The 25243-nt window shown below is 56.0% G+C and overlaps 1 protein-coding gene across 8 annotated transcripts in view; it reads left to right on the top strand.

Moving 5' to 3' along the window:
- TLE3 (TLE family member 3, transcriptional corepressor) overlaps positions 1 to 25243 on the top strand; it is a 48716-nt gene that overhangs the window by 21450 nt on the left and 2023 nt on the right. Inside the window, exons 5-19 of one of the 8 annotated variants that reach the window (XM_070377356.1) lie at positions 1680 to 1742; positions 3248 to 3352; positions 10594 to 10798; positions 12373 to 12389; positions 16243 to 16362; positions 17271 to 17321; positions 17922 to 18074; positions 18472 to 18613; positions 19178 to 19362; positions 19950 to 20026; positions 20806 to 21055; positions 21416 to 21663; positions 22177 to 22324; positions 23176 to 23326; positions 24179 to 24255. In XM_070377356.1, coding sequence (XP_070233457.1) covers positions 1680 to 1742; positions 3248 to 3352; positions 10594 to 10798; positions 12373 to 12389; positions 16243 to 16362; positions 17271 to 17321; positions 17922 to 18074; positions 18472 to 18613; positions 19178 to 19362; positions 19950 to 20026; positions 20806 to 21055; positions 21416 to 21663; positions 22177 to 22324; positions 23176 to 23326; positions 24179 to 24255 — 1992 coding nt within the window. Of the gene's footprint in view, positions 1 to 1679; positions 1743 to 3247; positions 3353 to 10593; positions 10799 to 12372; positions 12390 to 16242; positions 16363 to 17270; positions 17322 to 17921; positions 18075 to 18471; positions 18614 to 19177; positions 19378 to 19949; positions 20027 to 20805; positions 21056 to 21415; positions 21664 to 22176; positions 22325 to 23175; positions 23327 to 24178; positions 24256 to 25243 lie in introns of all 8 variants that reach the window. The other 7 variants (XM_070377354.1, XM_070377360.1, XM_070377358.1 and 4 more) reach the window with 7 other exon arrangements.

Raw genomic sequence — 25243 nt, 5'->3', positions numbered from 1 at the left:
GTTTGGAAATGGGACCATTATTGGCACTGGTTGGTCCAGGATATGAGGGACAGTCTTTCGCACCAAAGACTTGCTTTACCCCCAGTGCCCAATCTAGAGTGTTCCGGGAGAGAGCTGTGATCTGTGATCCCCACCCAGGAGCCCCTGCTGCTCTGGACAAGGGGGGGTCTGTGTTGGAACCTGCACTGCAGCCAGCAGCCCCGGGATGTGGGCCCACAAAAGCCCACAGATTCCTAGCCTGAGACCCATCTCTTCACCAACCAGAGGCATCTTCATCAGTGGCTGGGGACGGGTTGTGGTGGGGGGTTGGGGTAGTAGGAGTGCTGGCCGCACGAATTCTCCTTAGGGCCCGGGTCTGCTTGTAAGCCTTCAGACAGCATTGCTTTTACTTTAAATGCACAAGCATTTCTCATCCGGAGTCATTTGACATGCAGATGATCACAGATTTTTAAAGGCTGTTGTCACGGTTTTGTCTCTCAAAGATTGCTATGTGCTGATGAGAGCTCTGAAGCCAGCTCTGGGACCTCAGTCCCGGCAGCCTTGGGATTCAGAATGGGATAAGAGAGGCGATTCTGAGACTTGTCTGTCAGTGGTCCTCAGCTTTCCTGTCTGGACTGTTAACCATTTAGCCCCACTCTTTTTTCTTTTTTTTAAACCATTCTTCATTTGAGATGGCTCACGTAGATGGATGGCAAAAACAGTTGATTTTTTCTTTCTTCTTTTTAATTTTTTTAATATTTATTTGGCTGTGATTTATTTGGGTGTTAATTGCAACATGCAGGATCCTCAGTCTTCATTGCGGCATGTGGGATCTAGTTCCCTGACCAGAGACTGAACTCAGGCCCCTTGTATTTTGAGCGCAGTCTTAGCCACTGGACCACAAGGGAAGCCCCCAGCTGATGTTTTTCTGAGTGTGATCTTTTCTGGGGTGTTAGGGGTGGGGCAGAGAATTGATCTGCCTTTCTGTGATCAGCTTAGATGAAGGGCTAGGGTTCTGATAGTTACGTTCTGAGCAGCATCTTAGAGAAGGCAAGGCTTGCTCTCTCCAGAAGGAAGCATCAATGGTGGGATTTCCGGCTGGACAGCACTAGAAGGGCGAGGGATTGGTCTGCAGGGGGAGAGGCAGCAGTGGGAAGTGGGAGTGAGGGAAACCCTCTCAACTGCACATCAGTGGGCATGAGGCTAGCCCCAGGGAGCACTTGGCACATGCATCCGGGGGTCTTCCACCACCTCCTGATGTGTCTGGGCGTCTGAGAGTCTGAATTGCAGTTGCCCGTGGGGCCACTGGGCAAAGCAGTTCCTTCTTACCGCGCTGCGTCCGCTCTTATGAGAGGTTTCACCGCAGTGGGTGGTATGGGGGTTGTTCTTGTTTAGCTTTGCATTGTTTTGGTTAGGGCTTCCATTCCAGAGGAGGCGAACTGTATACTCTGAACCAAACACAGAGACCACCTCTGATAGGAAATTGGAGCTCCTGGAAATTGGGTTGGTTGGAGGGAGTGGGAAGGAATTGCTTCACGCTGTGGATTCAGCGAGGCCTCCTGGCAGGAGGTCCATAGAGGGTGGAAGGACGGAGCCTGTCGAGGGCCTGTGGTTTGGCGGGGGGTTGCCCTTCCACAGTCTGACATTTTGGCGACTTGATTTATTTGCCTGAGCCTCACGCAGTCTCTTTCCCTTTGCAGACAGAGATTGCGAAGAGGCTGAACACGATTTTAGCACAGATCATGCCTTTCCTGTCACAAGAGGTAAGACCTTCTTTCGCTTTGTCTTCTGTGCCTTGCCAGAGCGGCCCCTGTCCATCCGTTCACGTGGACAGAAGTTGACAGCCTGGGGCTTTACAACCTTCTCTGGCAAATCAGAGGGGCCGTTTGCTCCTTCTTCCGGTGGAAGCTGTTCCCTGCTTCTGCTGAGCCCCAAGAGGAGGGTCCCGGCCTGTGACGGAGCCACAATGGGCAGTGGGTATCTCTGCCTCTTCCCGTTTCCACCCTTCAGCCTGTCCAAGCCAGCATTCCCAGCCTCAGCTTCCCCATGCCCCAGCATCCACGCCTGGAGACATCTAAGAGCAAGGAAGCCTGCCCAGTCAGTGCCAGGAGCCAGACCCTCTGGGGGGAACCACTTACCCAAAGGTTCTGACTCATCAGGGACAACCGAGTCAGTCACGTCATCTTTAAGCGCTTTTTCCAGGAGACTCCCCCCTGGCCCCTACCTGAGACAGGGCTGGACTGGAGGGCAGTAGGAGAAAACCCTCTCCAAGGAGGCCCCTTGGTGCAGGGCAGACGGGTGGGCTGCCCGAGAGGGGCCCGTAGAGCTTACTGCAGCTCGGACAGGCCTGCCCTCCAGGCCCCCTCCACCTGCACTCCCTCCTAGGTGCTAGGTGTCTTGAGCGAGAGTACTGACCCTTACCTGATTGAATTCCTATAAAAGCAGGATGTAAGTGATGCTCTCGGGTCTTGCAGCCAGTCAACCCCAAGGCTGAAGGGAATGAATGCTCTAAAAAGATTAAAAAAAAAAAAAAAAAAAGACTTAATTTTTTAGAGTGCTTTGAGGTTCATAGCAAAGCTGAATGGATAGTACAGAGCTGTCCCCTAGCCTCCCCACCATCAGCACCCCACCCTGGAGTAACGGATGAACCTGCCTCACACGCCATCAGCATCCCAGCATCTCAGCGTCAGCACCCGAGTCCATAGCTTAGATCAGGGTTCATTGTGCCACGTTTGCCCACGTTTAGACACATGCTTTTTTGGTTTGTTTTCTGTTTACATAGATACAGGTTGAGTATAGATACATGTACTTTTCTTCTGAACCCTTCGAATGTAGTTGCAAACATCCTGAAAACTCACAGCATTCTCCGTACTCAGGCTGCCTCTCCTAAAAACAGGACACCTTCCTGTTGTATGGACAACAACACTGTCACTGCATTTAGAAGGGGAGTAATCATGCAGCAGCATCGTCTGATGTTGGCTCTTTCTCAGAGGCCTCAAATAAAGATTTTTTTTCCTGTGGTAGAGGGTGACAGTTGACAAATAGCCATCTTTTGGCTTAAAATTATGGGACGGTTTCATTACAAAAGTAATACATGCTCATTGAAAAGGGTTTAAAGGGTTCCCCGTCCCCCAAGTCCTGTTTGGGTTCGTGGCCCTGGTCTGCCTCCTGTTAGGACGGTGACCCTGCCCGTCCCGTGTGGTCCCCGCACCCCATGCCTCCTCGGGCAGGGAAGCCGCCACCTCTGACCCGGACCTCGTTCCTCCAGCACCAGCAGCAAGTGGCGCAGGCGGTGGAGCGAGCCAAGCAGGTCACCATGACAGAGCTGAACGCCATCATCGGGGTACGTGGACTCCCCAGTCTGCCTCTCACCGTGTGTATAGCCCTTTTATTCCTCCCATTTACCGTAACCAGAGACAGACCCTGACCTCAGCTGGCCTCCAAGAGTGCGGCCCCAGGGCTCCAGTGCCCCCAGCGTCTCACGGGCTTGGACCCACCTAGATATCTTCCCCAGTGGCTCCCCAGTTGCCTCCCAGTCCCCAGATTAAAGGGGTATCTGACCCAACCCTAATCCACCTCTAAATTCATCAGCCCCATCCTACCCTGGCTTTTGGCATCTCCAACAGAGAAGGGGTGGGCTCTGGGATCACCTTGGAGGCCAGCCTGATTTCTCCCACCTCCCTGGGGGCCTGTCCCTTCCCTGGCAAAGATCCGCCCTTCTTTGGCCTCCTGAGGTCAGAACTGTCTCTGCTGTTCTGTGCTGTGAAGCGTGCTGTGGCATTCGGGTCTGGGCCTTGCTGTCCCGTGCGCTGAGCTGCCTGGCTGAGCATCCATCATGGACCTGTGTGAAGTCCAGCCAGGACCCCTGGCCACGTCTTCCTGAGTGTGGGTCCCCAAAGGGACTTCTGAACAATATACATTCCAGGGCACCCCCCTCAGAATTCTTTTCCATCAGTCTGGGATGGGACTGGGCCTCTATGTTTTTGTGTTTTTCCAGATCATTCTGAACCGTAGTCTGGCTTGGGAAGCAGTAGACGGGTTGGCCAGGGTCTCTCCAGCCCTTTGATTGGTCTTCACTCCTCTCCTTGTCCTTAAGTGCAGTCATTATTTCCAGGTGGAATTAAAGGTGCAGAATGTTCTGGCTTGGTGGGGTGAATGATGTCACTGGGCTCTTGATTCTGGGGAGAAACCTGGGGCCCTCTGTTCTAGTTCCACTTTTTCCCCGTGTGACCTCAGGCAGATCCCGTCTTTTCCTCGCACCCTAGTGTCTGCATCTGTTACAGAAGAGGGGTGGATCAGCTCATCTCTTTGGGCCAGGACTGCTGGGAGGGCAGGGTTGGAGTGACAGAGTGATGCTGGTGGATCCTCACCCTTCATCATGTCAGTGGCACCTGTGATGGTTATGGGCTTCTGTCCTTCTGGTCTGAGTTGCCTGCGGGGGGCTGGGCAGGGGAGTGTTAGCCTGGTCTGAATCCTGGGAGTGGTGAGGAAGGGGCAGACCCTCACCTGCTGTGCAGGAGGAGTGGAGAGGAGGCCGGGAAGGAGAACATGAGTGGGTGGTAACTGCTTCTAGCCAGTGATCTGGGAGGCAGAGCCCCCCGCAGGGAAACCATATTGTACAGTTTGAGGTCTCCTCAGAGACCACCCAGCCCAGGGTCGTGCAGCCTCTAGGCTCATGAACTTTGAGGCCGGGTGCTTTGTGAGGATGCACGGGAGGGTGTTCAGCAGCAGCCCTGGTCCCCACCCACTGGATGCCGGTGACCTCCACACACAGTTGTGACACCCCACAATGTCTCCAGACATTGCAAAATGTCCTGGTGAGGGGCCGGGGGCAGTGCATGAAAGCGCCCGAGGTGGAGAGCGACTGATTCAACTGACCCTTGCTTTATAGAGGCTGGGAGTGACAGCCAGTCACACAGCGTTCAGGAGCAAAGTCAGGCCAGACGCCCCAGGCTGGCTTTCAGCTCAGGGCTCCTCCCCTGCCACCCCCTGCCCAGTCCGGCCCTGGTGTGGGGCCAGTGTCCTCCTCCTCAGTGGCAGTTCACAGCTGGATGGCCGTGCTGAGAGTGGTAGGCAAGGGCTCAAGGTGGGAAGTGCCTTCTCTGAAGTTTCTCCTCTCCCAGCCCCTCGCCCCCATCCATACTGTAGGCCCAGCCCTCCCACCCCTGCCATGGCCACAGTGGGGTCCCCTCTTCCCCCGACCGCCTCCCCCTTTGGAATTAAAATCCTCTTATGAAAATAGTTTTTGAAAAAAAAAGTTCTAAGAAAGAGTGGAATTGAGGAGAAGAAGCACTGCTTGGATTAGCTCTGCTTCCTTCAAGGAGTATTTAGGAAGCTACGCGTTAGGTCAAGGCAGCTCGAGGCAGATATTGGAATTCAATTAAAGCCAACGAGTGGGGCCTGTGACCCCCATTTTCGAGGTAATTGCTTCTCTAGCTCTGAGTGAACGCAGCCGTCGCCCTGTCATTAAGCAGGCAGCCGTCTAATCGCTGCGCCTGCCAGAGCCTCACAAGGCAGGAATTACGGACAGGCTCTCGAGCTGGGGCATCCCGCGAAGGAGGGAGAGGGAGAGCGGGCTTGTGGCCGGCTGACTCAGGAGAGTGATGGGAGGAAGGTGGTGAGGGGCCTGGAGTCCTGCCCCAGCAGTAAAGGGCAGGGAAGGGAGGGCCCATGAGGTCCCAACAGCAGCTGGTACCTGCCCCGTGGCACAGCTGGATTTGCCCCTCTGCGGGGAGGAGTGGCCTGGCCTCCTGGTCTGGGACCTGAGGGGCCTTGGGCAAGTCACCTAGTTCCTCCAGGCCTGTTTCTTCATCTGTGGAAAAGTGAAGGGCTGGGCAAGTGTCGAATGATGTGCCCGCTTCAGTCAGTCATCTGGGGCTCTCTTGGGCATGGGGTGGAAGGATTCTGCCTTCGTGCCTTGGCTTATGTCAGAGAGAGGTGAGAGATCGGGTATCTGGCAAGCCTGGTCACTGGTGTGCCTGCAGTGAGGGGCATGTTTATCACACGAGTTAGAGGATTTCTAGGGTCTCCCCTCCAGGTGAGAGGGGATGGAGGGACTCACGGAGGCCCAGGCTTGCTGGTCTGCGGGGAACTCATGTCCATCTGGGGAAAGCAGGCCTGAAGGCGTGTGTGTGCTCGTGGAGGGCCTACAAAACCCGGTTACTGCAGACCTGATCCACACCCTCTCTTCTTGGATCCAGGTTATTAAGGGAACCTTAGACAGTCAAAAGGTTCCTGAGCATGGGGGCGGGGGCAGAGTATTGTCCCTTGGTCAGCAACTTGCAAAAGGTTTCTCTAGGCAGAGTAGACACAGTGAACTGATGGTACCCACCACTTCCAGAGCTCACGTTTCAGTTTGCTCCACGCTGGCTCCAGGTCACTGAACCTGGCAGGTGGAGGGGTTCTCACCCCACTTGCTGCTGCTGTTCAGTTGCTCAGTCACGTCCGACTCTTTGAGAACCCATGGATTGCAGCACACCAGGCTTCCCTGTGCTTCACTATCTCCTGGAGTTTGCTCAGACTCATGTCCATTGAGTCAGTGATGTTACCTATATATCTCATCCTCTGCCACCCCCTTATCTTGCCCTCAATCTTTCTCAGCATCAGGGTCTTTTCCAATGAGTCGGCTCTTCGTGTCAAGTGGCCAACTCACCCCACTTGTCCACTGACAATTTGGGCTGTGTCCCCTTGAAAATTGTTAGTGGGAGAGATTTAAAGTGTTGGTAGCTTTTTTTCTGGAGTGTAGTTGTACTGGAGTATAGTTGATTTACAGTGTTATGTTAGTTTCGAGTGTATAGCAGTGATTCGGTTATACATACACGTGTATCTCTTCTTGTTCAAATTCTTTTCCCGTTTAGGTTATTATAGAATATTGAGCAGCGATCCCTATGCTACACAATGGGTCCTTGGTGGTGGTTACTTATTTTTTTTTTCAGGTTAGGTAGGGGTGGGGTGAGGAAGAGGAAGAGGGAGGTTGTAGCTTGTCACAAATTGCACAGGGTGTGCTGAAGCCAGTCCTGAGGTTCTCGCATTCCCTCCACAGTGCTGATGAGCTGGGTTCGGTTGACAGGGGGATGGATGGTGCAGAAAGGGAGCCTTAGAATGAACGCATCCTTTTCTCTCAGCCGGGGGCCATGGTAGAGAAAAGTCACGCTGGGCTTGCGTTCTGGCTCTGGTCTCTTTGGCTTAGCAGAGTCATTTCACCGCCCCTGAGCCTGTCCCTGTCTCTGAAATGGAGTAACAGCATTGTTGTGAGCCCTCCAAGCTGCAGTAGAGCACAGACGCACAATTCACCTGGAGCTGGGGGGCCTCTTCTGTGGGCAAGAAGTAGAAGGACCAGGCAGAGGTCGGGGCTGCTCTCCCCTCCCCCGGGAGTCGAGAAGTCTCCATCTCATACAGCTGGGACGTCCTCAGTGGGTCTCAGCCCTGGAAAGGCTTAGACCACTTCACTAGGTTTAACCCACATCATGAACCTGAGAAGCGAAGCATTAAATCAGGTAGCAGAGGCGTGAAGCATGATGTGCATCATCCAGTCACACAGACTTGGCCAGCAAGGGCCTCCCGTCAGTGTCCCCTGTGAATGAGTGGCCCTGTGTTCTGAGCCCAGGACCTGGCACTTGGCCCCATGAGGAAGGCAGGGACACACGCCTGCCCCCAGGATGTCTTCTCTGACAGGCTGCTGTTCTGGCATGAAATGTGAAAGGCAAGAGGAGGGGGCGCTCACGAGGGGCCTTGCCCCCTGGTTGGGGGTTTGAGGAGGTTTGTTGACTTCCTTTCACTTCATGGACAGAGAGATCCTGGTCTTAGAGGGGACAGTGGAAGCTGGAGACAGGCTGCTGCAGAATTGAGCCCAGTGCCTCCTCGGATGGGGGCCTCGATCCCATTTCTCCCCGGTTGAAAACCCCGTCACCCTCCCACTTGGATGTCTCTGTGTTTCCTCCCCTCGTCCTCTGAAGTCAGAGATGTGTCATGGGGACAGGAAAGCAGCCTGAGGATGGCTGTGCCCTGCCTGTGACACTGGGATGGAGAGACAGGTGGAACACTGCCAGCCGCCCCGCTGCGGAGATTTTTTTCTCACTCTCTGTCACAACCAGGATGCTTGTCAGCAGCCCCTTGACCTGACGAGCCCTGGCATCTGTCCTCGCCCTGAGACAGAAGCCTTGGGGGTCGGCTGTCTGTCCTTGCCTCCTGGAGCCTGCTGGACTGCTCCTGACCCTGCCTTCCATCCATCCAGAGCAGACCTCGGGGGAAGTTCTGGCTGTGCAGGGGGTCCTGCTCTTTTGTGCTTTTAGATGAGAAGTACGCGGAAGCTGCCTTTCCTCTGTTGCAAAGAAGACATACCTGCTTCATGGGCCACTCCAGAAAACCACCATCTCCCTCTTGGAGGCTAAACAGCTTTGAAAGCCAGTGTCTTCCATACAGACACTGCAACTGCAGATATAGACTCTGTTGCAAGACTCTGGTGCTGGTTCACTGGTTCACCTTTCAGGAAGCAGGCTGCCCCACTGACACTCCTCGTCCCAACTAACCATTCGAGCTGCACCTCCATGGGCCTTGCCTCTGGGGGGTGGATGGCTTTAGGATAGACACCTCCACTTTGTGTCTGCTCTGGCGTCTCAGGGCAGACAACCCGGACCAGTGGCCACCAGCAGCTTCCATAAACTTCCCGCCAAGAGACGTCCCAGGTCTTGAGCGATGGCTGTAATCCCAGCCTTTTCCCCCTACGCTGAAAAATGAGCCCTGCAGGGCTAGGAGTGTAGTACCTCAGTTTCCTCATTTGCAAAGTGGGGATCATGAATTTGGGGGTGCATGAGGTTGGCAGTTTGTGGTTTAGTTGAGGAAGAGCAGGTCTCTTAATGTGTGCTCTGTGCTCAGACACTCAGTCGTGTCCAACTCTCTGCGATCCCATGAGCTCTAGTCCACCAGGCTTCTCTGTCCAGGGGGCTCTCCTGGTGAGAATACTGGAGCGGGGTACCATTTCCTCCACCAGGGGATCTTCCTAACCCAGGGACTAAACCTAAGTCTCCTGCATCTCCAGCATTGCAGGCAGTTTCTTTACTTGGTAAGCCATTTGGGAAGCATTTAATCCCCGATCTCAGATACACTTAACTGCCTCTTGGAGCCGCATGTGCATCCAGAGCTGTGGGCCTTCTCTGTATTTTGTCGTCTGTCAGCAGTGGCCAGAGAGCCACGGTTCACATTGACAGGTGAGCTTGTCAGGCTTTGGCTCTCTGTCACCCCCATAAACTCTTCTTGCTCTGGGGCAGGGGGTCTCCTTCGGAACATTCTTTGGATGATGTTGGTAGTTGACCGTATTCCAGCCCCTGAGTACCAGTTTGCCGTCTTTAAAGTGGGCACAACCCTTCTGCCAGGTAGTTGAAAGGGTCAGAGATAAGCTTTGGAAAGGGCCCAGGCATTCATTCAGGCATTCAGTAAATTTCCATTCCCTCCCCTCGTGCTTGTTGAAAGGAAAGATGTATGTATAACCCGAGGCCCCAGTCATTCCCAAGAAATGTTTCAATCTCTATGAAATATTTGGTCATGGTGTAGTCAGCGGCACAGTGCCCATGGTTCTTGACACGATCTTAAGATTGATAAAGGGTGTTTTGTCTCGGCTGCTGGGGGAGAACAAGGGGACGAGGGGAAGAGAAGACCCTGAGACCAGTGCTAGGTTGAGGTGTTCGAGACATCCACAGAGCAGAATCCTTGACTAGGGATTGTTGTCCTTGCTGTTGATGGTCGTCGTTGTCATGCATGCTCAGTCCTGTCCAACTCTGGGACCCCGTGGACTGTAGCCCTCCAGGCTCCTCAGTCCATGGGATTTTCCAGGCAAGAATTCTGGCGTGGGTTGCCATTTCCTTCTCCATCTATTGATGATAATAACTGAATTAATACCTGTCTAGATTTGGGGAAAGTGGGGGAGAAGGGGGGCCATGAAAAGCCCTCTGGTAAATGTTAGCTATTGTTAAGAGATCACTTAGTGACCCACCTGAGGTCACCCAGCTAGTAAGTGCCAGGGCTGGGATTTGGATCCAGATCTGTCTTAATTCCAAAGCCCCCCTCTTCACCCTGTTCTCCACTCTCCTGTTCAGTGACATTGATTCTCATTCCTCTGGCCCCAAACTCTTCTTGATCCCAGGACTCTTCTGCTGTGTGCTGCTCTTGCTCTGTAAGACAGGCGTGGAGTTCTTCAGAATTAGGGAGTCTTCCCCAGGGTTGGGGTTAAGGGTGGGAGACGCTGGCTGCTGACGTTGGCAGGCATGTAAGCATGAGCAAAACTGTGACCGCTGGGAGCTTAAAAGTGGATTGCCCTCCACAGAGAGGGAGCCCTGATGACTGTGGTTTTTAAATGCATGCTTTATTTATCTTGGGCTGGGAATCATACATTGAGAAATTCTGTCCTGGTTGGGGAGGAGGTGGTGTTTGCCATCATAAATCTTGTGTCTAAATTGCAGTCCATTAACAGACTTCCTCCAGCATGACAGCATGTGGCCTGAGCTGGGGATGAAGCTTTGGGGTGCGCGTTCCCCTGCTGCCTCCTGGAGGAGCGAGAGGGCGGCCCAGGCCTCTGCCGCCCTGCTGGCTCGGCCGTGCTCACCACCCACTTCATTGCAGCAACAGCAGCTCCAGGCGCAGCACCTCTCCCATGCCACACACGGCCCCCCGGTCCAGCTGCCACCCCACCCGTCAGGCCTCCAGCCTCCAGGGATCCCCCCAGTGACGGGGAGCAGCTCGGGGCTGCTGGCACTTGGTGCACTGGGCAGCCAGGCCCACCTGTCAGTGAAGGACGAGAAGAACCACCATGAGCTGGACCACAGAGGTGCGACCCGGGGCCGGGGCAGGGGCAAGGGCGGGGGTGGGGTGTGGGCAGAGGCTGTAGGGGCCCTGCTGTGAGTGGACACCGCGGACGCTGCCACCTGAGGACCAGGAGTTAGCAAGCCTTGGAGCCGTCCATCAGTGAAGCTCCTGGTGCCTGGAGACCAGGCCCACCCCCAGGCCCACCCCCAGGCCCTGAGTGTACCCACTCTGCTCTGCCCTGAGTGTACCCACTCTGCTCTGCCCTGGAAGACATCTGGTCCTTTCATCCTAGAGTACCCTCCCGTCTTCCTAGCTACACCCTGCCCACTCTCCAAGGGTCAGCCCCAGTCCCATTCCTTCAGGCGGGCCTCCTGGCCAAGCTGAGGGTTTTTCCAAATTCCCAGGGGAGTTTAAGAGTCGGGGTCCCAAGACCTCTGTTGCCATCATCTTCTATCCTTCCCTGGAAAACGTTTCATCCTCACAGAGATCATTAGCCCTCTGAGAACAGAGGCCAAGTTCCCAGGTGTTTAACCCATCAAGGATCCTTGGAAAAGGTACCCAGTTGACTTTCAAGTAAAGACGTGTTAGGGGGCTGTACGCTACATAGAGACAGTGCTGGTGCCGCTACAGGGAGAGGACTGGGAAGATGGGGAATGAGAATGCCCCCCATCCTTTACTCAGCCCTTCCCACAAGGAAGCTGGAGGGCATCAGGAGGGCTTCGTTTTATCGGGATGGGAAAGGGCCTGGCTTCCTAGCAGACCCTTTGCAAACAGGACCACTTTGTGTGGTCTGCCCTCAGATGTTTTTTTCTAGCTTTGATACGTAATTGACACATAACATCACATTCAAGGTGTACCATGTGATGGTTTGATTTATGCTTAGATTTCACTGTGGCACATGCCAATGCCTTATGGGCATGAGGGCCTTGGAGCGTCACCATCCTGCCCAGGCCGAGGCTGGGGAGTGGTAGCAGGTCCTGGGAACTGAGACTAAGATTTTTGTCTCTGCCTTAGGATGATCCTCCCGACAGAGGAAGAGGGCCTCTCTGCAGCAGACAGGAGGACCAGGGAGCTAGTGCTTGACTAGGCAGATAATCAGAGGCCTCTGCTTCCAGGGGCTCTTGGCAAAGAAACAGAGAAGGGTGATAAAAACACCACCATACCAAAAAACCACTCCTATAATTAATTAAAAAGAAATAACAGTAATGTTCTCAACTCTCAGATCCTATGGATATTTTACATAGCACGATCCTTCCCAGGCTCGTGGCTTTAAAAACTGCTGACCAGTAATCTTGGCACCCTTCTCAGCATGGCAGGGAGAGCTAGGCCACAGAGCCCCCTGCAGCCCCACCCAGGCCTGGTGGCCCGGCGAAGCGATGGAATTGGGGCGGTTAATTTCCAAACTGAGAGACGTCACCTAATGGCTCTGCCTTGGCTGACCCGGGGTGACTCAGAGAGCGAGGCCACTGCCCATTTTAAAACCCGTGAACTAGCAAAGCATAAAAGCCAGATGGACGAGACTGACCTTGCTTTCTTTTTGTTTTTCTGTGTTGTGGGACCTGACCCTCCTCCTTTCCTGGCCTTCTGTCCCTGAAGAGAGAGAATCCAGTGCGGTAAGTGCTGGCACTCTGGGGCCTGTGGGGTGCGTTCGGGGTGCAGGGTACTTGGGGTACCCTGTGTGGGCTCCTGGGGGTGGCCGGGTATTGTCATGAAATAAGAGCTGTTATCACCTGTTGATTGACCTTCACTTGGGCAAGCTTTTACCTCTCCAGGCTTTAGGGCCATCGTTTGTCAAATGAAGATTTGGGCTAAGTGAGCTGTAACTAACCCCCTTTTTATATAAGAGGTGATTACTGGAGAGGTCAGCCGGCCAGCCCTGGGTCGTACAAGGGGGGTTGTGGAGTCACGGGGCTGACCCCAGAGCTCGGGACCCTGGTGTCCCTCCCTCATTTGGGGCCGGAGTTCCCTCCCTGTCCCCTAGGTTGGCTGTCTCCTATATGATCCTGTATCGTCTTTATTTCCTCCCAACACCTGAGGTTTCTCCCTGTTGCAGGCTTTAACTTGGTTTAAGAAGTGCTCACAAGCGAGCATTAAGGCCAGGCTGCCTGCGTGTCTGCCAGCTCTGAGATTTGCCGTAAATCTTTCTGATCACACTGAGGCTCAGAGGTTCTGTTTCAAGTGAATAAGCCTTCTGAATGAGCGCAGTGGAGTCTGGATAAAAAAATCCTCCAGCGATTAGCAAAGCTATTTTATTCCTCATCACTGTCCTTGTATCTGGGGCCATCTAATCTGTTAGGATGGCTTTGGTTATTACCTCGTGTTAAGTAGGACTTGGAAGGTCAGGCAGTTAACTAACCATCTAAACAGCAGCTTCCTCGGGTGGCTTCTCCATCTCGACCCATGTCCCCTCCCCAGTCCTCCACTGGGCTGATTTTGAACCTCCCATCAGCAGCAGTGCTCACATCCGTCCCCGAGGCTCTCGCCTGTGTGCTCAGAAATCCAGGTCATTTGGGCCCAGGAATGGCTAGGTGCATAAGAAAGGAACAGCTGAAGCTGCAAATCCATTTTGATTGCTTTCGTGTTGATCCCAGGAGGTGACATTTTTGGAGAGGTAGTTTACCTAGACAGGAAGAGGGCTGGGCTAGACACCTCAAGGCTCAGCCTGGTCCCGGCTTCATGGGGCATTGGGTAGCCCTCTTGGCCTCTCCCAGCCTCAGTTTCTCCATCTGTAATATGGGAATATTCCTGCTCAGCCAGCCTCTCTCCTTAGTTAGGAAGACCCCACTTAGCACAGGACCCAGGACCCAGCTTACCTGCTTACCACGGACTTGCCACAGAGAGCAGTGGCTGCTCAATCCCTTCACTGCCTTCACACGTCCTCATCCTCATCTCTCTTGGCCTTGGCTTTGCGCCCTCTCTGTGAATGCTTTCTGCTAAAGAATCCCACGAGGAGCCCCCAAGATCGGGGCTCTTTACAGCGCTCGCCGATGTTGAGACAGGGCAGAGGGGCCCCTGGAGAGTTCAATGGAAATGAATGGGGTCACCGTCCTTGGCCCCAGAGGGCTGTGGGCCGGCCCTGGGGGTAGGCGGTAGGGGCTCACACGTGTGCACGCAGCCATGGTGTCGCGGGAAGTGGAAACGAAGGTAATCAGCCCTTTGGAAACCAGGCTGTCAACAGATGAGGCCCCGGCAGGAAAGACAGGGCCGTGTCGGAGTGGGAGGGGGGCCGACTGGCCGGGCTGGAAGCTGTCCCGGAGGGGTTAGTCTGGAGTCCAATTAGAGGTAGCTTCATTCATATTTCCTTGCCTAGCCGAAGCAATAAAAAATACTTAGTTTTTTGGCCGCCTGCCAGCCAGAGGCGGGCTGGATCGATGCCGCTAAACGCCTGACATGACTCTCCTCCGGTAGCAGCGAGGCTTTGCAGCTGACTGCAAAAGAAAGAGCCCGCTGTTCTCGGAGCCGCGGCCTGGGTCGCGGGGAGAAACAGGAGCGGCCGCACGCCCCCCTCTCCTTGCTAGCCGCGCAAGAGCAGAGGGGCTGGGAGCGTTTCTGCTTAGCACGGGGTGGTCGCCGTCGGAGGAAATGAAATGAAATGACAGTGATTTTTCTGCCGGTGCTCGCCGCGGCTAATTGAATTGCGGCTACGCGCGCATCGCTGCCGCGCCTGCCCAGCTGCGGGGAAGGTTGAAGCTGCACTTCCATTATAACCTCCATATTTTCTTCAAGGCTTGATAACTCTGCCATTTTAATTTGCTTCAGGCAGAAGCTTGGCAGGGAAGGGCTGCCCAGAAACCGGCTTAGGGGAGGAAATGAGGTTCTGTGGCTCCTTCCCGCACAGCTCCCCGCAGAACGCCAGACCCTGCCTCTGGGGGAAGTGGGGAGACTTTCCATCTGCCTCTGGAAGGCCTCCGCCTTTGAGGAGACATCTCTGCAGGTCCCCATGTAGGCTTGTCACACACCCCTGGGCACGGGGACGAGGATGGACTGGACTTTGCTCCCCGCTCTGCCCCAGCTGGGCGGTCAGCTGCTGGAGGGCAGGGACTGCATCTTGTTCATTCCTCCACACCTGCATCTAGCCTCAAGCCTGATCCAGGGCAGGTGCACAGAAGAAGGTGCCGAGGGATGCAGGGGAAGGTGCGGTGCGGTCTCTTGTCGTGTTATTGTTTGGTCATTCAGTTGTGTCCCACTCTTCTGCGACCCCATGGACTGTAGCTGCCTGGCTCCTCCCCTTCATGGGATTCTACAGGCAAGAAAACTGGAATAGGTTGCCATTCCCTTCTCCAGGGGATCTTTCTGACCCAGGGGATGAACCTGTGTCTCCTGCATTGGCAGGTGGATTCTTTACCACTGAGCCACCAGTGTAGTCTCTTAGGAAGGAACAAACCTCAGTGGTCCCCTAGAGGGGGTTGTGGTATCTTTCCCTTGGCACAGAGGTTTGCTGGCAGGTACCCCTGCCCATCGCACCTCCCTGTCTGCTCCCAGCCTGGTGTTGGAGGCCACGTGACGCCTGTCGTTCCCTACTCACCCATCGCACCACCAGCTGGAGTCCTTCTCTGAGAGAAGCTCTCAACTTCCAAGACTGCTCCATCCTCAGACCCACTGTCATTGTTTCTCCTGCCTCACCTTGTTAGCCCACCTTCCCTCTTCCCAGGCCTTACATTCCAAACTCTTCTCATCCTCACTTGCTTTGTAGTTGAAGGGAGAACTCATTAGTTCTTTCCAGGCATAAAAGCCTCGGGTTTTCTTCAAGTGGCCTCCTGCTGGGGGACCTTGGGCACGTTTCCCGTCGTCTCGGGACCTGGACTTGGCCATCATCACAGAGTGGAGGGGAATTCCACCTGCCCTCTATGCCTTTTCCCATCTTCAGAGGGAGAGGCTTCATGACATTGTGTTTTCTGCGTCATTGCAACCCTGGTGTTTCTCTCTAAAATTGCGGGAGGCCAAGCCGTCATGGAGGGGCATTCACACAAAATGCCCCGTTGCGTACTTACACTGGGAGACCTGTTGGCACCTGGCAGCTCCCCTGCCTGTCAGTCCCTCTTCCTGTCAGGTTTAGCAGATGAGGTATTGTGCATAGCCCCAGTTTGTCGGCTCAGATCCGTCTTCAAGACTCTGTACAAATTCAGTTTATCCATTCTTTGAGCACAGAGGGGTGGAAAAGGAGATAGGTGCGACCCCCGCCTTCATGAAGCGCACAGGCTAATAGGCCAGAAGCCAGTGGCTCGTGCAAGGTTAATTATCTAACAGCAGCGACATTGCTACAAAAGAGAATTGTCATGCTCTCAGGGCCTCTCCCAGAGGAACCAAATCTGGGGAGTTGGGAGGGCGTCCCTCCCTGGTGAGGCTCTGATGGAGCCAAGACCTACAGGGCACACACGACACCTCAACTGACCTTCTGGGTCACCCCACTGAGCTATATCGATGCACGAATGAAATGTTCACACTGAGTCTCCTCCTTGCTTCCAGAATAACTCAGTGTCGCCCTCGGAAAGCCTGCGAGCTAGTGAGAAGCACCGGGGATCTGCAGACTACAGCATGGAAGCCAAGAAGCGAAAAGCAGAAGAGAAGGACAGTTTGAGCCGATACGTACGTCTGGGGGCTCTGCTGGGGTTTGTGTTGGGTCGGCCGGGCTGAAGGAGGAGCCCTCCCCCGCCCCAGGGCCTGGTCGTGGAAGAGTCAGGTACAGGTTGGGGAGGAGAGGTGGCCCGCTGAGGAGGGCAGGTGGCCTGGGCATGGGAAGCCTGCATAGATCAGTGCGCTGTGAGCATATGGGCCACAGCCAGGAGGGAGTGAGCAGAGAGGTCCCCCTGGGCCCTGTGGAGTCGGGAGAGTTAGGGGCCCCCCCCAGATGGACCCACAACCCCGTGCTACCATCACGGCCCCCTCAGAATCTGTGGTCTGCTCCAGGTGCCATCCCTGGTGCCCTCATACTTTGACCCTGCAGGTGGTCATGGTTTCTGCTCTATGCCAGGCTGGGCAGGGCTGAGAGCTGGGGCAGAGGGCAGGGGGCAATGTGGTGTGGGAGCCAGTGCCCTTGGGCCCAGCCCTCCCTGTCCAGCTCCTTGGCTGCTCTGGGGCTTTGGGCGTATCGCGCAGCCAAAGCCTCAGCTGCATTTCTGGGAGATGAGGCTAATCACCCTTCCCACACTGTGATGGAAATGATGGAACGAGACCAGTGCATGTACAAGTGATGGCGGATGTCAGGCCAGCTGGAGAGAGGTGTTTGGCTCCAGAGGGACAAGTTAAAGGAATCTTAGAAACATAATGGGGCAGTTGTGGGTGAGGCTGCCGGTGGCTGTGGGAGCCGAAAGACCCTGGGTCCGGGAGGCTGCACTAGTAAGCAGCAAAGAGGAGGCCGCCGCTGGTGGGGCTGAGTGGGGACAGTGTGCACTTTGGGGTTTGGCTGAGGTTCAGCTCCTGGCTGGTGGAAATGGGATGGTTTGGGCTCAGTCTGGGGTGGGTGTGGCCTCTCATTGGCTTCTCTCTCCATGCAGGATAGTGACGGGGACAAGAGTGATGATCTAGTGGTGGACGTTTCCAATGAGGTGAGGGCAGTTCCCGGTCGCAGGGTGGCTTTCTGCGTGGGGAGTTGGAGATGGTTCCTGTCCCAGGTGGGAGCTGTTGTGTCTCGGCTATTGCACCCTTACCGGCAGCCCCAGCTGGGTTTGAGGCCTTTGGGTTAGGGGCATCAGGCTGGTCAGGAGGAGGAAGACAGGGCTTGGCTGCTTGGTGGCTGGGGAGTCATTCAGCATGCTGGCTTCCTAGGATGGGTCTCCAGAGAGAGAGACCCCTGAAGATCCCAGTGGGGGGCCGGCTCCCCTGGTCCCCTAGGTCAGCTCTATTCTCCGCACCATCCCTAGGGTTTTAGGGTGGTGAGCCCCGTGGGTCAGCCTCAGCTGGGAATGAGGAGCTAGAAGGGATCTACACGAAGTCAAGAGGGCCAGCTGCCCAGCATGGAGGCCTGAACTCATGTTTGATCTTGAGCAGATCCCGTCCACCCACCCGCTCTGTCCTCAGTCTCCCCGTCTCTGGGATGAGGAAGGGTCAGACTAGGTTGTTAAGAGCTGGTGGCCTCCCCTTGGGACCAGAGAAGACTCAGGCTCATCGTAGCTCTTAGCACATCTCTGCCTCACTTGTGTCCTTAGGACCCTGCGACACCCCGGGTCAGCCCGGCACACTCCCCTCCTGAAAATGGGCTGGACAAGGCCCGTGGCCTGAAGAAGGATGCCCCCACCAGCCCCGCCTCCGTGGCCTCCTCCAGCAGCACGCCCTCCTCCAAGACCAAAGACCTTGGTCATGTATGTGGGGTCTGCTCCTGGCACCGCAGAGACTAGGAGAGGGCTAGGGAGGGTTGGGGCAGAGAGAAAAAGTTTCTGGAAAAGGGGCTGCACCTGGAGTGCTGCTGATTAGAAGGTGGAGGGGTGGAGCAGAAAGCACATGGATTGGGGCTTGGCCTGGGTTCACATCCTGGCTTTACCACGTACAGGCTGAACCCTGTGCTTAGTTACTCTTTCTGAGCCTCGGTTGCTGCATCTGTAAAATGGGAACAATGAACACAGTCCCTGCCAAACAAGACTGGGCAAGAATGAAGGGGTTGTGTGGCAGAAGATTGAGAACTAGGCCTCATGTGGTGTCTAGCTCTTGGAGAAAGGAATCTTCATAGCCTCCCTTGGTGTCTGCGTTTCCCCCTTGCAGAATGACAAATCCTCCACCCCTGGACTCAAGTCCAACACACCAACCCCGCGGAATGATGCCCCAACTCCTGGCACCAGCACGACCCCGGGGCTCCGGTCGATGCCAGGCAAACCTCCAGGCATGGACCCGCTAGGTATAATGGGTAGGCACAATGGGGCTGAGCTGACTGTGCTTGAGGGGAGGGTCTGCCCCGGGCCAGGGCTGGAGCCTCACAGATGGGCCAGAGCACCAGGCAGGGAGTCGGAGTGAGGGCTGTCCCAGGGCCTGTCTCTGCGGGACTTGGTCAGGTTTGACACCGAGGTGAACGCCTGCTGCTTCAGCACTCATGTCAGGGCTCACTGGGGCCACCGTTGAGCTCAGCGTGTGGACAGAGCTTCAGACAGCTCGGGACACCATCAGTGTCTGTCTGCCTTTGTTGTTAGTTCTGTGAGATTCTGAAAAATGCTCTTCTCTGGGCCTCTGAATCTTGTTCTATTAAAAAAAGGTGGGCACATCTCTCACCTCAAACCTTCTTGGGCTGTGAACATGGGGATCTCTGGTAGGTGAGCTCAGCCCAGGAGGACTGCCTGGAGTGGATAGCTTGAGAAGACAGGAAAGATTTCTTCTGGGCCAGAGGCAGCCTGGTGGCCTGCGCTTTTCCTGGATGGAGGGGGTGGGACCCTCTCCCCTTGGCGGTGCGTCCGGGCTTACGTCCACCTCCTTGCAGCCTCGGCCCTGCGCACGCCCATCTCCATCACCAGCTCCTACGCCGCGCCCTTTGCCATGATGAGCCACCACGAGATGAATGGCTCCCTCACCAGCCCCAGCGCCTATGCAGGCCTCCACAACATCCCGCCCCAGATGAGCGCGGCTGCAGCCGCCGCTGCCGCCGCCTACGGCCGATCGCCAATGGTGAGCTTTGGAGCTGTACGTAGACCTTTTGGCTCCTTTTTGGGGGGCTGGGCAAGGAGTGGGAGGGGAGTGGAGGGGGTTAGAGAGACCCGTCCTGCGTGCAGGGGGCGCCTCTGGGTCCAGTGACAGGCAGCTCCTTGGGGGAGAGTGTTCATGAGGAAGCAGAAGGGAACACTCTTGGGGTCACAGGCCTGGTTCCCACCCCTGCCCTTTGGTCACCACGTGACCTCCAGCAGCCGCCCTGGGCTGCCCTTCCATCTGGGAAGCGGGGCTGGCACCCGTCTCTCTGGGCGCTCTGGGGTGGGACTCCCATGGTGAGTCAGGAGATTTCACGAGGCAGGGCCTCGGCCCGTGGGGCTGCCCACGTGTTATACCAAGGCGTGTCTGCTGTTACTGAGAGGGCCCCGGCCTGTGTTGTCGCTGGAACAGGGGCTTTGCTCTGCTCAGCCATCTTGGGCTCTGAAGAGGCAGCGTGGTGCTGGTGGGACAGGACGTGGTGGAGGAGGAAGCTGGGGTTGCGGCGTTGTATAGTAGGGGGACGGAGGGTGGCACCCCTCACTAAGGGCTGGCCTTGTCTTGCCTTACAGGTTGGCTTTGACCCTCACCCTCCCATGCGGGCCACAGGCCTGCCCTCAAGCCTCGCCTCCATTCCTGGTGGAAAACCGTAAGCCTTGACTACTTATTTTCTGCTTGTTGGGGAGGGCAGAGAGCACACCACCCACTCACCCATCCCCTGCCCTGATGGGCCTCTCCTGGGGAAAGGTGTCTGCCTCTCTAGGGGTGCCCCTGGGGCAGGTTGCAATCCCACTGATGGCTGCCTGGCTGCACTCCTGATCGCCCCCAGGCTCCCTCTGAAAGGGGAAGAAGGTTTGGGGTTGAGGTTGTGATCCCTGGACTTGAGAGGGGAGGAACATTTCACATGTTGGGCTTCCCAACCAGATGCCACGGATCTTCCCTGCCCTGGGGGTTCCTGTGGGTTCTAGCCGCAGCTGGCACTCCTATGACCTGAACCAGCGGGCAGACTACACTGGCTCACCCCTGGCTCTGATGTGTACTCTGTGATTCATTCAGGGATGGGGGGCAAGCAGATTTTCTTCCCTAATACTACTGGCTCCTAGAGGAGGGGTGGCATTCAAGCTGGGCCCTTTCCAGAGTCAGAGTGCTAGGGATTGTATAGATGGCGGGAGAGGGTGTTCCAAGGCAACGAGGGGTTAGTGACGTGGTTCGGAGCGAGGATCTATAAGCAGGGGCAGAAGTCAAGGCAGGACTATGAAGCTGTCTCCGTCCTGGTGGAACCAGGTCAAGGAGGTTAGGGTTACCAGGTTTCCTAAGATGAGGGCAGGGGACACCTTGGAGGCAGGCAGGCCAGGCAGGGGTTAGGGCCAGTTAGGAGAAACTGTTAGAGGACTGGAGATGGCAGAAGCGTGGTTCTCCCCCTTTCAGAGCCTACTCTTTCCATGTGAGCGCTGATGGGCAGATGCAGCCCGTGCCCTTCCCCCACGACGCCCTGGCAGGCCCTGGCATCCCCAGGCACGCCCGGCAGATCAACACCCTCAGCCACGGGGAGGTGGTGTGTGCGGTGACCATCAGCAACCCCACGCGCCACGTCTACACAGGAGGCAAGGGCTGCGTGAAGATCTGGGACATCAGCCAGCCGGGGAGCAAGAGCCCCATCTCCCAGCTGGACTGCCTGGTGAGGATCCTAGGGCTGCGGGCATCCCTTCTAGCTGTTACAGGAGAGCTGGGGCCTGGGGCAGCGCCCCACTGACCTGGCCAGGCGCAGCCCTGTATCGACTGAGCGACTCTGGGCAACCTGGCAAACTTCTCTGAACCCTGCTTTCGTTGTCTGGGGAGATGATGCTGGTCTCCAGGGGTCTGTGAAGAAGTGAAAGTTTAAAAAGTCACGAGTGAGCAGTGGGGTCAGCCTGGCAGCCGCGATTAAGGGCAGGAAGAGAGCAGATGTGGCAAGGGTGCTCAGTGTTGCTGGATGTGACTCTCCCGGTCCCCGGGAGGAGAGGTGGGTGGCGCTGAGCATTGTCCCCTCCCCCTTCAGAACAGGGACAACTACATCCGCTCCTGCAAGCTGCTCCCTGATGGGCGCACGCTCATCGTGGGCGGTGAGGCCAGCACGCTCACCATCTGGGACCTGGCCTCGCCCACGCCCCGCATCAAGGCTGAGTTGACGTCCTCGGCTCCGGCCTGCTACGCCCTGGCCATCAGCCCTGACGCCAAAGTCTGCTTCTCCTGCTGCAGTGATGGGAACATTGCCGTGTGGGACCTGCACAACCAGACGCTGGTCAGGTGAGGCACGGGGGGGAGCGGGGGTGTCCTCGCCCTGGGGAGGCCGTGCTGGCATCGTGGCTGCAACCAGCTGGTCTGAGGTGTTGTGGGGTGGCCGGGGTGGCACAGGTGAGGGCACCCAGGTGAAAGGACGGCTTGTACCAGGTGCCCACAGAGGCGGGAGGGCTCTGTGGACCAGGAGCTTGCACCAGGCTCCAGGGAGAGGGGGCCTGGGGCAGACCTGGCAGGGCAGAACTCAGATAAGTTGAGACACGCAGAGATGTGGGGAGAAGAGGCAGCGTTGAGACCGGTTTGGAGGAGCTTAAGCTGCTGGGTCTGAGTCCTCCCTCCCTGTGACCTCGTGCAAGTACTGGCCCTGGCCGAGACGCTCGCGTGGGAGAGGAGCCCTGAGGGACCATGGCCCTCGAGCTTCCCGTTCTGCTGGGGCAGAGTTGGCGTCTCCCTGGGACAGCTGTCAACATAGCAGTCAGTGCTTCCCTGGGGCTCACCCTCACCCCTGCCTGGCCTTCCTAGGCAGTTCCAGGGCCACACGGACGGGGCCAGCTGCATAGACATCTCCCACGACGGCACCAAGCTGTGGACGGGGGGCCTGGACAACACGGTGCGCTCCTGGGACCTGCGGGAGGGCCGGCAGCTGCAGCAGCACGACTTCACCTCCCAGGTGTGCGCCTGGGACCCTCCCCGTCCACTGGGGCAGCATGGGGCCTTCCCTCCCTGGGTCTCAGGGGCTGGTTCAGGGGACCAAGGGGTCCTCACACGCAGTCATTACAAATGGACCTGAGACCAAGCTGAGTCATCTAGGAAGGCTTCCTGGAGGAAGTGGCCATGAAGCAGAATTCACAAGGCTTTGGAGTTGGTCGCACTTGCCCCTTGATTCCCAGCTCCTCTGCCATTGAGCATTTGGCCTCAGTTTTCTCATTCATGGGATGGGAATAGTCATAGCTACTTCATGGGTCTGATGTGAGTACCTGCAATGGTCCCTCTGAAAGCCTTGGCTGTAAGCCTGGCTATAGAAAGCATTCCATAAATGCTAAGTATTATTACTTTTTGTTATTGTATTATTTGTGTTAATATTTTAATCTTGCACGTTTAATACATTAGTGTTTTATTTACTCATATTTTTCTTAAGGAAAGGTGAAAGTCACTGAGACAGAGAATAACTTTGAAAGTGAAATGTCTGTGTCACCTCTGAGTTTGAATCTTGGCTCTGCCGCTTTACTTTTTAGAGTCAGCAACCTCTCTGAGCCTCAGCTTCCTCACCTGGGAAGTTGATTGGGGATAAAACATGAGATCCTATTCCCTTGAGGGGGAGAGAGGGGGACTTTACATTGCACATGGCAGGTGGGGAGGTGCTAGGGGAGGGAGTCGGTAAGACTGAGCCCACAGGGTTCCTGAGCAGGGCCGTGGAGGAGCGCCCCTCTTCTCCCTCCTCCTGTCCCCGCCGCACTGCCCCCGGCACCCCGCTGCCGTGGTTTTGGAGGATGCTGATCTCTGTCCTCCCCTGCCCTGCAGATCTTCTCGCTGGGTTACTGTCCCACCGGGGAGTGGCTGGCCGTGGGCATGGAGAGCAGCAACGTGGAGGTGCTGCACCACACCAAGCCCGACAAGTACCAGCTGCACCTGCACGAGAGCTGCGTGCTGTCCCTCAAGTTCGCCTACTGCGGTGAGCCTGGGGGAGCGGGAGCCTGGCCAGCCCTCTGTGCAGGGATGCCGCTCGGAGCTTGGAGAAGGGCCAGAGCCCCCCTAAGTGAGCATGGTCTCAGAACCAGCCTCCTGACCCAGACCAGTACCCCCATCCCGCCCCGCATCTGAGGATGCAGGTACTGCCACAGGGTACCAAGCACCTGCGACACCAGGCCAGAGCCAGACCTTGCTGGCCTGGGGCAGGAGCAGAGCACCTGCCTACAGGTGGTTTGGACCATGGGCTTTGGTGGCCACAGCTCTGGACTGGAGTATGTGCCGGCCCACTGACTAGCCATGCAGCTTAGGACGGTCCCAGCCTCTCTGAACCCCAACAGGTCTTTATGGACCAGGAATAGCAGGCACCCCCCCCAGGGCTTTGGGAACCCTGGAGCTTTAACGCAGGCAAAGCTCTGGTGGCGTGCCTGCAGAGACGCACCACCTCTGGCTGGGTCTCTAGCTGCTTGGAGCTTCGCCATCCCCAGTCCTTCCTGCCATCTTTCAGTAGTAGAATCGAGATGGGCCAGTTGAGCTTAGTGGCTTTAAAAAGAATCTTCTGGCGAAGTGTAATCCCTGTGATTAACTGCAGATCCTGCCCCTCTCTGTCCCAGCCTGTCCACCCCTCCCCTTGATTGCAGAGAAAGGCAGTATCTGAGTGTCCGTGTGTGTCCGTGTGTGTGTGGTATGTCTTGATTACAAAACGCTTCTCACAAGGGAAGAGTCAGCCCAGCACTAGTTAGCGGGTCACACCGCGTTTCCATGGTAGCTGGCCATGTGGGGCGGGTCTTGCTTTAGAGGGCAGCAGCCCACAACCTGATGTTTCCTTTGCCTGCAGGCAAGTGGTTTGTGAGCACTGGGAAAGATAACCTTCTCAACGCCTGGAGGACTCCGTATGGAGCCAGCATATTCCAGGTACTACCTGCCCTCCAAGTGCCCCTCTTGATTCTGCTGAGAGTCTGGGCCTGGCCACGGTGATGGGGCAGGGATGGGGGAGGCAGAGCAGGACTTGCCCTGACCCCTACCTACTGGGAGTCCAAGACGGCTTCTCCAGCGGCGAGGGTTTGGACTTGGGCACATCAGTGGGACCCATACTCTGCTGCTAGTGGCATCTGACCGATTGGGGCGAGGGCTTTTAGCAGGGGCTCTTGTAGGATTTCTAGAGCAAGGAGGAATGAAAACATGCTCTTGGCTCTGGCCTGCACACTGAGCCCTCACAGGAGGCGCACCGGGCGTATGAGCAAACTGGGCAGCTTTTTTTTTCTGAGCAGTGTTGTCTGGTATTAAAGTAAGTTCATTTTCCATCTCAACACTTCAATATAAGGAGAGAGGTATGGGGCCAGAGAAGGATCCAGAAAGAGGTGTGAGAGAGGGAAGAGGCTTTTTTTGTGTGTGGGTTTTCAAAGCCTGGGGCCTGACACTGCACTCTCCCTCGCTCACTCATATACACTCACACAGAGAGAGAGACACACACACAGTCTTGCACACTTACACAGTCACACACACTCTCTTTCAGAGCCAGTAAGACATTCTCTTGATGCAGTTTGGAAGTCTGGCATCTGGTGCATCACACATGTAACTTTCAAGAGTCTCTAGTTACACTGGATACACCTGCTCTCAGCTCAGAAACGCTTCTTCCTATTTGTAAACTCAGGATGCAAAGCTCACACTCAAGTGTTGTGTTTTGCTGCTCGGAGCTGACTGTAAAGATCACATCTGGCCCAGTTAATGAGCTTTTCCTTATGGGGAAGCAGGCAGAAGGGGCCCCACTGATGGGAAGGGCTGTGTTTGAAGGCCTCACAGCATGCTCTCCAGGGTGGGCAGAGGGCGGGTGAATCCCACGAGTACCAAGAAAGCGCTGAGTACCCCCAGAGAGTGAATTTCTGTCCTTTCTCTCCTCCTC

This window comes from Bos mutus, chromosome 10, assembly GCF_027580195.1.
Source record: "Bos mutus isolate GX-2022 chromosome 10, NWIPB_WYAK_1.1, whole genome shotgun sequence".
Lineage (NCBI taxonomy): Eukaryota > Metazoa > Chordata > Mammalia > Artiodactyla > Bovidae > Bos > Bos mutus.
The sequence above is the reverse complement of the archived record's forward strand: the minus strand, read 5'-3'. Positions and strand labels throughout refer to the sequence as shown.